We start from the raw sequence: 14,836 nt of genomic DNA on the forward strand, positions 1-14,836 counted from the left end.
GGAAAACTTCTGTAAATGTTTAGTGGACAATCTTTAACAAAATTTGGCCCTCTATTCCTTTTACTACAAATGCCAGAAAGTAAAAAATTCACTGCTTCTATATACAACATATTTTTTCTCTTTTTGATATCAAGATAGAAAATGCATAGTATTGAAAGATATAACCCATGCTTCTGAATACAAAGTAAAACTGATCATATCAAATATTTTGCTTTTTTTAATATAATAATAATTTTATGATTTCGCCTTTGTTCCTAGCCCATCATTTTTTTCCACCCAGATTTTAAGGAATAAATTATGCTTATTGCATATGCTTATAAATGAATTTTTCCTTGAGAATGAATTTAAAAACTCAATATTTTAATCTCTCAATTTCTTTCTTTTGTACATGAACACTACATACATTCATACAAACGAAGTTCAGAATCTTCCAAGGTAAATATAATTGTTTATTTCAAAACCTTGTCATTTGTACTGTATCTACATACAGAAAAATAATAAACAGTATATTCTATATGCAAAAGCAATTGTCTGATGATATGTCTTAAGTCATTTTCCAGCTTAGAAAGTCACTTTTCATCTATTCTCAACAATCTCCTCAGAGCCCCCTTCACATCCTTATTCCTCAGAGTATATATGAGGGGGTTGAGGGTAGGAGTTAAAACTCCATAGAAGAGTGTAAGGAACTTTCCGTCGACATAGCCATAGTACTTCTGTGGTTTGATGTATATGACCGAGCTGGTCCCAAAGAAGAAGGACACCACTATCAGATGAGAGCCACAGGTCCCAAGAGCCTTGCGCCAAGCTTGGGCTGACTTCAGTTTTGTCACTGCTTGCACAATGAGGCCATAGGAGAGCAGTATCAGTGACATAGGAATAAGGATGAGAACTAGTGTGGCCACAAAAAGCTGAACCTCATTTGCATGTGTGTCAACACATGACAACTTGACCATGGCAGGCACTTCACATAAGAAGTGATCCAGGCGGTGACGCCCACATCGAGGAAGCCGAAGGGTGATGGTGCCTTGGATGAGACTATTTCCTATTCCACTCACCCAAGCTACTCCAGCTAGGGCCTTGCAGAAGGAGGGGTGCATGATGGTGGTGTAATTGAGAGGTTTGCACACAGCTACATAGCGATCAAATGCCATGATAGTGAGGATGATGCTTTCCGTGGTACCAAGGGACAAGAACACGTAGAGTTGGATGGCACAGCCAGTCGAGGTGATGGTCTTGGCTGGTCCCTTCAAATTCCACAGTAACTGAGGGACAGCGCTCGTTGTGAAGCCCAGGTCTAGTAAGGAGAGGTTGGTGAGGAAGAAATACATGGGTGTCTGGAGTTTTGCATCCAAACGGGAAACAAGGATGATGATTGAGTTCCCAACAATCGTCAGAAGGTAAGAGACCAAAACCACCACAAAAAGGATGAACTCCACTCGGGGCTGGTCTGAGAATCCGAGCAAGACAAAGTATCTGTCATCTGTTTCATTATTTTGTTCCATTGTTCTGTTTGGATAAAAAAGAAAATATGGACACAGGAAACTTTATCCAAAAAAAAAAAAGAAACAGTTATTCCTTTTATCATCATTTTCGTCTCAATACACGTTAGATCCATTTCCTATTTCTTGATATTTATCATTAAAGCTTCGGTTTGTGTTATGCAATTTTGCTAGTAGAAGAGGAAGTAAACGAAGATACAGACGTACAGTAATGCACAAATATTTTGATTAAAAAGACAGGCAAAAACTAAAGGATTTAAAATAATGTTTGGGTATCCCCTATCTATGGCCACTCAGTAGTGACGCCCATAAGCCACCTCTGACTGGCACCAGATAATTTCATCGTGAGCCACCACCCAGAGCCCTGTCCTTCTCTCCCAGAAGGAAGCATAACGTGACACTCGCCATAACCATGCCTCTAGACCTCGTTACAGGCTGTTTCTCTCGGAGCACCCTGGAAGGGGTCAGGTGAGACCCCGAACCTTCCCCAAGGGACCCAGTTCTGGCAGCCGAAAACCTCCAGAACTCAACTGCTTTCCAACTCATGGCTGCTCTCCACACAGTTGGGCCAAGCATCACCCACGAGTAAATCTATTCCTGTGTGGTACTTCATACCACACCCACCCTCACTCCAAGAGTACCGCACCACATTTGATGGGGTTCAAATTAGGAGGCAATAAATCTTAGAGGGATATTTTTTACATATATCTGTAGATATATATACATATATATATAGAGAGAGAGAGAGAGAGAGACACGTACACAAGGCTCAAACTCTAATAACATGCAGTGACCTCTTATAGAAGGGCTTAATGGCCCCCGGGTGAAATAAAATAATCTTCACTCTCTTCCCTCTAAGAAAACTTTTTAGAGCATTTTCAGTGGGTTTTCATAAAAAACAATTCAATATATATTATTTCGGTTCTTTTTTGGGACAGAGGTTGGGGTTCAGGATGGAAACATTCAAAATACATCTTACTGGCACAAAAATCATTATTATTATTATTCAATTTCTTTTTTTTTATAAAATGGTTCACAATATTTTGGGTAGGAAGATGTAATGGTGGTGGATTTAATGTTTGAACATTAAATGAAATAAAATGTAAACTACTTTATAAAATAAAAAATTAAATAATAATAATGTTTATGCCAGACAGATGTACAGGGATTTAGGTACTTATCTGCATGCATCTGACCCAGTTGTTTCCTGGCACCACACCCCAGATGGTCCCCCAAGAGTGATCTCTGAACATAGAGCCAGGAGCAAGCCCTGAGCATCACCAGGTGTGGACCAAATCCCCCCAAATAGTCAAATTAAAAACAATAAGTTCAAAGATCCACATATGTGCCTTAGCAATAAAGTATGTGCTTGAAAGCTTGTGGGGTCCGGGATTTAATCTCCAGTGCAGAAACTAGGGAGAAAAAATGTGAAAACTCACCCATGCACATGCATAGATGAAGCACTGGAATTCTGCCACCTGTCTGCATTGTTCTGGGTAATAAAATGTGTTAAGTATAACATGTTCTTTCATATCTATTCCCTTACCACTTTAATGTCCTAATCTGGGCCCCTATTTTTTTCTTTTTTCTTCTTTTTGCATCACACCCAGTGTTGCTCAGAGGTTGCTCCTGGTTCTTCACTAAGGAATCTAGCAGAGCTCAGAGGACCATATGATATGCCGGGGATCAAGCCCTGGTGGGCTGCCCACAAGGCAAACACCCTGCAAGCTGTACTCTCACTCTTATGGGCATATCTTATTCGATCATTTACTTTTAGGAATCGTGAAAGCTAGAATTGTCATTTCATTCAGTTGTGTTTATAATTCATAAAGGTAAATTAGGTAAATATAATTCTATATTTTTATTTACTGTCCTAAATTTTATTTAATTAATATGTTGAGGAATGCTAGAAAGCTGTGTGTCCAAATGCATTTACTTTATAAATTACGGTGGTTTAATAAACCTTTTTATAAATTTTTTTAAAATTCTAAAATAAACACATTTGTATAACTAGTAATAAATTCTACTCAGAATGCCAAAAATCTTACTATAGAAATTCCCACATACTATATATTGTAATGCTACTTAACAGCAAATACTAATTTTTCCAAATCTATGTGCCTTAGCTTTTATCATTAAAATTTATATTTCAATTATTAAAAAAAAAATAAGTTGATGAGGCTGGAGAGAGAGTACAGTGTGTAGGGCGCTTGTCTTGCACACAGCTGACCCAAATCCATCTCAGCATCACATCTGGTCCCCCAAACCCCTCCAGGAGCAAGACCTGAACTCAGAGCTTTGAGTAAGCCCTGAGCACCACCAGGATGACCCTAAAACAAAAGAGAGAGCAAGAGAGAAAGAGAGAGAGAGAGAAGGAGAGAATACAATAAAACCGAAAAATATCAGATCAAATGATAGCATGTTAGTCCCATTATTTCTAGGAAATAACATAATTTTCACACTTTTGAAAATTAGAATCCAGCTTAAAGTTGAATTTGTCTAAAGGAATATAAAATAAATTAGTGTTGACTTGCTACAGGGGCAAGTTTGAGGGGTGCTTGGGACAAATGGAGATAGTGGTGGAGGGATTGAGGTTGGAATATTGAAACCTGCAAAAAGTTATCATGAACAACTTTGCAAATCACAGTGTTCAAATAAAGTGGGGGGAAATTGAATTTGTTTAGAAGTAATATTTTTCAAATTGTGAATATACAGTTCTCAAACTAGATAAATTTAGCAATCACTAATTCTCTAATGTGCCATCAAATTTCAAGATCATTATATTTAATACAATTTTAGATTTAGGAAAGATCATAGAAACAAATTTTCATATTTTCATAAAGAACATAACATTGAGAAAAGTGCTTAGAACTTGGCTATTTGTATCAGAATCACTAATAAAATAAAATCTAATTATTCTTATATTTTTCAATTACAGTATTCTATCGGATTCCGTGCCAGGCTGTTTTCATTTGGGGCGCCCCAGAGGGGTGTGGGTGAGAACCCTCCCCTACCCAAGGGACCCAGCCCCGGCAGCCGGCCTCCTCTACCCAACCACCACCACGCTCCGGACACTCTGGACGAGACTCACGCATGAATGAAGTCCCATGGAACCCATATAATGCGAACTTTGACCTTGGACTCTGGACTCAACCGGACCCAGAAGCAGACATGCTCTGCCTGCTATCCCCCAATATCTGGTGACCCAAGGATCACACCCATAAACCAGACCCTGCCACACCCTGCCAGCACCAGATAATCTCCTCATCGGCCACCCTCCAGACACATTATAAGACACTTCCTACCCATTTTCCATAATTACCAAACCACCATATTTGATGGAGTTCAGACATTAGGCAACAAATCATAGAGAGTAATATATATATACATATATATGCATGTGTATACATATAAATATATACGTATATATGTATATATCACATATACATATATATGTATATTATATGTGTATATATTATACATTATATATACATGTATATAGCGTGTAATATATATACATGAATATATTATGTATACATGTATATTATGTATATATTATGTACATATATTATATTATATACATATATTATATCATATATACACATATGTATATATTATATATCATACATTTTATATGTACATATATATGTATATATTATACACACACACACACACACACACATACCTCTCAGAGAGCCCGGCAAGCTACCGGGAGTATCCTGCCCGCACAGGCAGAGCCTGGCAAGCTACCTGTGGGATGTTTGATAAGCCAAAAACAGTAATGATAGGTCCCATTCCCTGTAGAATAACATAGTCTCAGGTAGTTTAGGTTTATTGGGTTACTCCCATCACAGTGCTCCCATTCCTCTGTATTTATTTGTAACTTCTTTCTTTGTGTTCTGTTGACTGTAAATATTGTTTTTCTCTTCTCCTTGAGTCCTTTGCATAGTTTATTCAAAGCCATGTCCTTTTGTATCTGCACAGGAAGACTGTAGCAAATGTTATGCTTTTGTAAGCTGGGAGTCATTTGACTCTACATGATATTTTCCTCCTGGGCATCTGTTCTCTCGACCTAAGCCTCAGCTGCCCTTACTTCCTAGCACCCCCTAAAGCAGGGTCCTGACAAGGGATGGGACGGACCCAGGGCAAGCGGTGAGTTGTGTGCTACCCTGGCATCGAGATGGGCCTGGCCAAAGTACCTAATGCTTAACTATAAGTTAAGAGCTTGATCATGGACAAATGCTGTCATGATCCAAAAAGTAATAACTATATTCCGACCCTGCTAAGGTTAGGAATGATTAATCTGGCCTGAGTGCTGTAGTCTGAGTCTATGGTAAAATGTTGCCAGGAGAGCTGCCCTGCAAGCCTCAATGTATTTCTTACTGTGTCCATACAAAAATAACTAGTATTAAGATGTTAATGAGTTTTTGGAACTGAGGAAAGGAGAAAGAGTATTTTGCCTGCGGGGGCCAGCAGGAAGGGCTTTGGAATGCCCCTAGGTGGTGTTTCCTTCAAAGCTGGCGGGCCCTCAGGAAGCGCTTTCTTAAATTGATTCTGCTACCAGACTGTGTGTAGCCTAGAGGGCAAGGTGGAGAGAGACAAGTAGGGGGAGAGACTAGTGAAGAGGAGGAGAATCCAGAGAGTGGGATGGAGGAGTGAGGAGCTAGGAAGGAAGAGTGCTGGGGGAGAGAGAAGAGAGAGGAGAAATGGGGGGCGCAGAGAGACTGGAACAGGCTCGTGGAGAGAATGGAATAAATGACAATTGATCAATCAAACAGCTCGACCCTCGTTTCCTCCTCTGCAGGGCGAGTGCCCCAGGACCAATCCCCCCGAAACCGAGGGGCGGCTGATGGGGAGAGCTGCCGGGGCTCTCCCCTGGTTGCCCCCCGCCAGAAATTTTTTACAATTCCCCTGACCCTGAACGAGCCTCATATCGTTTGGAGAGAGAAGTAAGGAGAGGCTGCTAAAATCTCAGGGCTGGGAGGAATAGAGAAGTTACTGGTGCCTGCTCGAGCAAGTCAATGAGCAATGGGATTACAGTGATACAGTGATACAGTATTCTAAAATCTTTTAAGCAGTTATAAGGAACGCTTACAAGAAGACTTTTTCCACTTCTCCACTTACTTGTATCTGACTAGCTTTCTAACCTGACTAACTTGAAGACTAGCTATACCTTCTCCCACCAAGAAATTGGAGATGAAAAATGGAGGCATTTGCCCTTTCACAGTTCAAGATTAAGATATATGGGTTGATGCTTGTGTGTATGTAGATTAAAAGGAAGTGAAGATCTGAAAAATTGAAGAATCAAAAATTAGTGTTTGTGCTTGTCAAAATAATTAGAGTATATCATGCTCTAAAAAAATTAGTGTTTGTGTATGTATTTTATATATATATGCATATATATGCCTATATGTTCAACCCCATAACTTGACTGTAAAATTTATATTTCCAAACTCTGAAATATGAACTAAAGCTATATTGAGCTATTTGAAAAGGGGGGACATGGATTAGATAAAAGATGGTTTTTCTTTGATGGACATTCAACTGCTTTTCCCCAAAATACTTCTCTGATTATTTTTATGATATGAGCAATGATTATATTTGGTAAAGACGCATCAAGGTCAGACTTCAGAATATACTCAGGACAAGTTCTATAGGTGAGGCTAAGTAAATTGTTCAAGTAGTTGAGTTGGTGATTAAATGGAGACAAAACCAAAGTGAGAGAGAGAGAGAGAGACAGAGAGAGAGAAATGAAAGCTTACTTACTCCTCTAGGTCACCCCCTTCTGTCTTTTATTTTCACAACCATGCAGAAGAGAAGGCTGCTGGAATAACTTTCACAGGTTAGAATGTCTCCCTGAAGTGAATATATCTGGCCAATGCTTACACACTGGGTGAAAGTAAATATTTCTTAGCCAATAATCCCAGGACAAAATTACATTAGAGAAAAATACTTGGGGACCTATATCTCCAAGTTGCTCATTAACGTGGAGGAGCTCGAGAGTGTCCAGAGCAAGTTTTTCCCAGGGGTGAAGCTTAAAAGAATGCAGTTCTCAAGTGAACTTTGCTCTGTCTCTGACAGATGATATCAGAGATAAATTCCCTCACCTCATTACACTGTCCAGTGTATATATATTAGTATATTCTTTGTGGGGGATGAAGGGAAAAAAAGAGAGTTGTAGAGAAGCAATGCCTTTGCTATTAGAAATTGCCTGGAAAATAAGGAATCAGGGCCAGAGAGCTAGTACAGGGATTAAGGTACTTGCCTTGCACAGGATCTGCCCTAGTAGATCTCCAGCACTGCATATGGTCCCCTGAGCACTGCAAGGAGTTATACCTGAGCAATAGCCAGGAGTAAATCCAAAGAACTGGGTAGAGCTCAATATCACTTTCAAAAAAATGAAAAAAATTAATTACCTATATAATCAAATGAAATTTTTTTTTGTAATTAGGTATGTTCATTAGTAAGCATAGAACTGAAGATGTGGGTCATCAGTAGAGCACTTTATTTTCATGTGTGAAGTCCTGGGTTTGATTACTGGTATAACAAAAAAGAAGGTTTTAATGAGCATGAATATTTTTAAATTTCTATAAATGTTTACCCTTTCAGTGCCTCAACTATGGTTTAGTAATGTATGCATCAAATTTATTTGGAGAAGCTCAGTATTATGGATCATCAAGTTTATTGTCATGTTTTCTTTGTCTTTTTTTCTTTCTCTTTTCCAGTGTGTTTTATGCTTATGTTGCTTTTATTTAGGCACTATGACTTTTAAAGTTGCTGACAAGAGGGTTTCAGGCATACAGTGGTCCAATACCAGTCCCACCACCAGTGTCCACATTTCTCCACCAATGACTGCAGTTTCCCTTCCAACCCCCACCCTATCTCCTTCACAGCCACATTCTTAAGTTTAACTGTAGTGTTGGTTGTAGTGCCTCAGATATATACATGCAGTATTCTACACTCCAGAAAAGTTCAACACTCCTTCTTTTGGCCCTATATTTCTTCCAGACTGCCTCATCGTGCACCACCTCCCACTTATCTCTCCTTCCCTGGTGTTTTTGTTTTATAATCTAGGGCCAAGGGTTTGTCCATCCTTTCTACCTTCTATTTCCTTGATATGGCATTTTATAGACCATAAATTAGTAATAACATGTATTTGTTCTTATTCTTCTGACTAACTTCCCTCAACAGGAGATTCTCCAGTTCCATCCAAGTTGAAGCAAAATGCATGATTTCATCCTTTCTTGTGGCTGTTTAGTATTATATACCACAGCTTCATTACCCACGCATTCACTATTGGACACCTGGGTTGCTTCCATAACCTGGCTATTGAAATAGTGACTGCAACAAACACAGTTATGCATATCATATATCTTCTTGAATGAATGTTTTGTCTTAGGGGTTGATACCAAGAAGTATAGTCCGAATCATTGGGAGTTCTTTTTAGACTTTTTTGAAGGATCTCCATACTCTTTTCCAAAAGGGCTGAAATAGACAACATTCCCACCAGCAGTGTATGAGATTTTACCACATCCTTACCAACACAGGATGTTTGCATTCTTCTTAATACATGTTATTCTCACTGGCATGATCTGATCTCTTATTGTCTAAGTCCTTGAAGAATGTCATTAGAATTTTGATGAGAATTACAATTAATCTATTTTGTATAGGGTGGTCATTTTGACTTTAACAAGTCTCCCATCCATGCACTTGAAATATTTTTTCACTTCCTGGTTTCCACTAACATATCTTTAGATTGTGGCTTGCAATTTTCAATACTTTTTTTGGCCTCTATTAAACGGATTCATAGTTTGTTTGACATTTTGGACTATTTTTAATGGAATCTCTTTTCTTATTTCTCTCTTCCACTTCTTTATATGTATAGGGAAATGCAACTAATTTTTCTTTACTAATTTTATTTTGTAATCTTCTACTTTTTTGTATTTGTTTATTGTTATTAAGCTTTTTAAATTAGGGTCATTGTGGTATTTTGTATATATTATCAAGTCATTTACAAATAGTGAGAGAATAACTTTCTTCACCTTATAACACTTTTATTTCTTTTTCTTAGCTAATTGTTGTAGCAAAGAATTCAAAAGCTATATAGTCTTTACCATCTTGAGGTGTATTTTTTGTATCCCTATATTTTTGTGGAAGTTTTATCACATATGGATGCTTAGTTTTCTTGTGAAAATCTTTTGGCGTCAACTAATAGCATTCATATTATTTCATACTTCCTTTTGTTTATATAATAAACTACATTGATTTATGTATATTGAACCATCCTTGCATCCCTATGATGATTCTCGCTTGATCATAGTGTGTGATTCTTTTAACACAATGTTGAATTTGGTTAGCTAGGATTTTGTACTCTAATAACGTAGACACTCAGACCAATTAAACACATAATATTTGTTCACTTTTTAAAAAATAAAGTAGTTTGTATCAACAGGACACTAGAATCAATTACAATTTTTAAGTAACAGTTAATAGAGGTAATACAAAATCAAGAGTAAGAAAAAGTGGATGGGAAGTACAAGGGACAGGACTCAAGGGTCCTGGGTGGATCAGTGATAGAGAGGAGTGGCTAAGTATACATCCAAACTACAGACTCAACAACACGGAAAGCATGGGATCCAAACTACAACACCTAAGCTTAAAATGTGCCTATCAAGATGGCAGATGGCAGGGGTAAGGTGGGTGGGAAGAAATCTGGGGGCAACAGAGGAAGGAAATTGACACTGGTGGTGAGACTGGTGCTGGAACACTGACACTCAAGTATGCATAACTTTGCCAAATATGGTCGCTTAATTTTAACAAAAGAGTAATAAAGGATACGAATTATTTTGGATTCTCAGTTATTTAAATAAGTAGGTTCTAATTCATTGATTGGCTACAAAAATAATGACAAAATTAGTCTCGGTTGAATTTAAGTTGGATTAGAAAAACCAGAATGAACAATCATTGCTGGGCTAGAGCCAAGAATGTAGCAAAGGACTGGGATTACCTGGTGGAAACATCAAAACTGGAGGGGGGATTCCGCCCACGAAGGCCCCTCTGGCTACTTATTAAGCTCCTTAAGGGTCATGATCCCAGAGGCACACAAATGAATCTCGGTACCCAGCGGCTTTTGGCAGAAATATGTCCCGACTTTGCCTTAGGCCACTAAGGGCGCCGGGCCACCCTGGTTAGAAAAAGTGTTGTCCGTCCACCTATTCCCCTGACAGCTCAGTGGCCACCATCTTCCTGTTCCCCTTGGATATTCCAGGTACGGGCCAGCAGTGACGAGACATGTGGGGCCTCACGGGATAGGGGTGGAACTGCACCTTCTCTTCCCCCACCCCTACGAGATCCCCAGATGACAGTGATTTATTGAATCACCATGAGAACAGTTACAAAGCTTTCAGGGCTAAATCTCATTCATACAATGATCAAACACCCATCCCTTCACCAGTTCACATTTTCCATGACCAAAACTCCCAGTGTACCCCCCCATCCTACCCCTACCCCTACTTGTGTGGGTATCCCCACAAATGACCTCTTCGGCTACTTATTAAGCTCCTTAACAGTCATGATCCCAGAGACACACAAATGAATCTCAGAACCCAGAAGCTTTTGGCAGAAATCTCTCCAGACTTAATTATTAAAATTTCAGAATTCCAAAATCACATGACTGTGATAGCGGTCATATGACATCCTATGCTATTCATAATCAGTCATAGAAAACAAATTGTCTAATGTTGCCTTTTTGGGCAGGTCTAAATGTTGGGGGGAAATACCAAATAATAATGATGGGACTGGTGTTGAAATATTGAATGTAATGAAGTAGAGATATAGTAATGTGGAAATTATCTGCCACACAAGTAGGGGTAGGGGTAGGATGGGGGGGTACACTGGGAGTTTTGGTCATGGAAAATGTGAACTGGTGAAGGGATGGGTGTTTGATCATTGTATGAATGAGATTTAGCCCTGAAAGCTTTGTAACTGTTCTCATGGTGATTCAATAAATCACTGTCATCCCATTGCTCATTGATTTACTCGAGGGGGCGCCAGTAACATCTCCATTAGTCCCAGCCCTGAGATTTTAGCAGCATCTCCTTACTCATTTTTCCCAACGATGGGAGGCTTTTATCAGACCTGAGAGTGTTGAAAGCAGCCTGGAGTGTGGCGGTGGTGGGGTAGTGGAGGTCAGTTGCCAGGGCTGGGTCCCTTGGGGTGGGGAGGGCTCTCACCCACCCCCCTCTGGGGCACCCCTGGTGCAGAGTCTGGTGGCATGGTTATGGGGGCCTCATTTTATGCTCCCTTCTGGGAGAAGCAGCCGTGAGATCTGGAAAGTGGCCGATGAGGAGATTATCTGTGGCGGGCAGGAGGTGGCTTATGGGTGTGACCCCGGGTCCCCGGAGATTGAGGGAAGCAGGCAGAAGATCTCTGCTCCCGGATCCCATTGAGCCCAGAGTCAAAAATCACAAAGTTCCACATTACCTGGGTTCTGTGGGACTTTGCTCGTGCATGAGGCCTGGCCCGAGTGTGTGGAAAGCGGCCTGGAGTGTGGCAGGGGTGGAGTAGTGGAGGTTGGCCTCCCGGGCTGAGTCCCTTGGGGTAGGGAGGGCTCTCACCCGCCCCCTCTGGATCATCAGAGATTCAATAAATAAATTTATAAAAAAAAAAGCAATTGGAGGCCTGTGACAGGAACAGAAGCCAAAGAAAATGTTGTCTACCTGGAAATACTCCACTGCAGATGAGGAAGCAGAAACACTGGTTTCTGGTTTCATTCTAGTCTTTTCCCAGTGTCTCCTAACTTTGATCCAGATGATGGGGGAGCAGCTTTCACACAATCATTCCCCTGAAATAAATAACAGTGTGGCAAGGTACTCTGAAGGATTTGTAAACAGATACACCTCTAACTACACAACTAGCAAGTAGTTGTCTCTGCTTCTGGCTCTGTAATTGAAAGAACAGGACAATTATGAGAGTCTATTATACATCGTTTATTCTTTGTCCTTCACCAGAAACATTAGGGAAAGGAAACTCCACTACAAACATTTTTGTCCCAAATTATACGTATGTATAATTCTAGGCATGTAAAATTTTTTATTTTAAAAAATATAAACAGCCTCAGTAGATTGTTTCTTTCTTTTTTTTGCCAGCTCCCCTCATATTCAGGGACCACATAATTTGGACATAGGCCATATATTTTAGAGACAACTATAGAAAACCATTGCCTATTTTTAATAAGTTTAGCATTATTGTAGTGAGCATATTTTTTATGCTACACACCTCTGTGGCCTTTCCACTCTCCAGGGACCTGCATCCTTCTCTAATATAATGACAGGAAGGCATTGGAGAAGGAGAACTCCAGAGACAAGCACTGCTGTGCCAACAAGCCACACACCACCTGGCTGAAGAGAGGTGGCATCAGGATTTCACCAGAGAGTGAGGTTAAGAGTCACCCACATGTGGTTCCTCCACGGTCTACAGTTGTGAATGAACCAACAACAGCACTCACCAACTGGTTTGTCATTCTTTCTAGAATATGTGCCTTCCTCATATTTGGAAAGTTGGAGGAAATACAGGGAATGTATTTAAAAGTAGAAGACATTAAGAAGCAGTTTTTCATCACTGACTGAATTCCTAATTCCTTCTCTTTGCAGGCGTAAATCCTTTGTCCTCATCTTGATTAACAGGTATGTGCAAGGGGTAGAGAACTGTTCAGTGTTATATAAATCATGGGTTATTCTTGGAATATAAATGCACAAGCAAAATAATTGTGACAATGTCATCTTATCAAGAAAAAGTGGATCACTCATTATCTTTTTTCCAGGCAGCATTAAATCTTTTACTGCACTTTTTACCCTCTCTTTATTGTGTAATAGAGCCAAGTTAACAAGCTAAGGCCCATGTCAATTCTGGGATATCACAGCATTCAGAACTCTTTAACATAAAGTTTGTCATAGAAATTTAGACAAGTTTAACTATTACTATTGCTTTCTTCCTTTTAAAGATAATATGAGAATAAGATTACCATCTACTAAAAATACCTAATAGTTAAACTTTAGTAAATTTTATAATACATTATATGGGTGCAAGAGAAAACAAGCTACTTACACTGTGAAGTCAGACTTTGAAAAGTGCCTCACAAACATTTGTCCAGGGTTCATAGGGGAAAATGTTTTCTAGTAGAATATATAAAAGAAAATAACAGGTCTTAAACGTAAATGTCTGTTTTTAAGATTGTTATATAGACATTTAATCCCATAGGTCGCCAATCTACTACTGAAGTCATAGTGACCAAACTGTGAACCCTGAATATTCAGAAGTACCAATATTCATGCCTCCATCTCTTAATCTGCAAGTTAAAAGTCTAAGCTATTACATAGTCTAAATGACAAGGTCTAATTTATAAAAAGCCAATGGATTACATTATAGGACTGAATTAATGTACTCCAAAGTAAAATCATGTGGATATAGATGCTTCTAAGGGAAATAGTTTGCTTATATGAGCTACAAATTACATTTTCTAGAGTTCAATATTTACAAAAATGTTAGGGCAATGAATCAAATAATAATGTTAAAGAAGGGGCTGGAGTGATAACACATTAGGTAGGATGTTTGCCTTGCACGCAACCAACCCGGGTTTGATTCCCAGCATCCCATATGGTCCCCTGTGCACTGCCAGGATTCCTGAGGGCATGAGCCAGGAGTAACCCCTGTCAATGGCCGGGTGTGACCCAAAAATTAAAAAACAAAACGAATGTCAAAGAAGTTTTACTTAACTATGAAAAAGCTTGGAAACAATTTTTTTCTCTAGTATGCACTTGTTCAAAAAAAGTAATGAATATAACATATGAAATTGTATGTTATTGTTTTAAAAAACTCTAATATATCTAATTTTCTGTCTCCAATTTTATATGTCTCTGAATCTTTGCTATGAATCTTACAATTTACCTATTAGAGTTTCCATTATATGGAAACCATATTTTCCATTTATTTGCTTTTTATACATGCTCATTTATGGTCTATGTATTATATCTTAATACAGTTTTGTATTTATCTCATCTGTTCAGGATATTAATTGAAATTTTTTCTAGGTCTACATATTTCCCCTTCGATGTATTTGGTGTTTTCATGACAACACGTGTATTTATTTTCACATCAGGTATACCTGTTACATTTTAACTTTGCATTATTTCATACTTGTCCATCATATGCAGATATATGTGGCATATATATTATTCCAGTATCATTGTCCTTATCTCTTACTATAATCCTATAATCAGTACTTTTTCCATTGGTTATGGTGTCTGATTTTATTTCCACAGGAATAAAGTAGGAATTAC

General features: G+C 38.9%; 1 protein-coding gene across 1 annotated transcript; it reads right to left on the minus strand.

The window, feature by feature from the left end:
- Positions 1–569: 569 nt before the first annotated feature.
- LOC129402448 (olfactory receptor 2G3-like) lies at positions 570–1,502 on the minus strand. Its single transcript, XM_055129062.1, has one exon. The coding sequence runs from the start codon at positions 1,500–1,502 to the stop codon at positions 570–572; it is 933 nt and encodes a 310-aa protein (XP_054985037.1).
- Positions 1,503–14,836: the final 13,334 nt, after the last annotated feature.

Source organism: Sorex araneus, chromosome 2, assembly GCF_027595985.1.
Source record: "Sorex araneus isolate mSorAra2 chromosome 2, mSorAra2.pri, whole genome shotgun sequence".
Lineage (NCBI taxonomy): Eukaryota > Metazoa > Chordata > Mammalia > Eulipotyphla > Soricidae > Sorex > Sorex araneus.

What these genes read in the sequence shown, in the direction of transcription:
- LOC129402448 (XM_055129062.1), bottom strand. Translation starts at nt 1,502, where the DNA reads ATGGAACAAAATAATGAAACAGATGACAGATACTTTGTCTTGCTCGGA.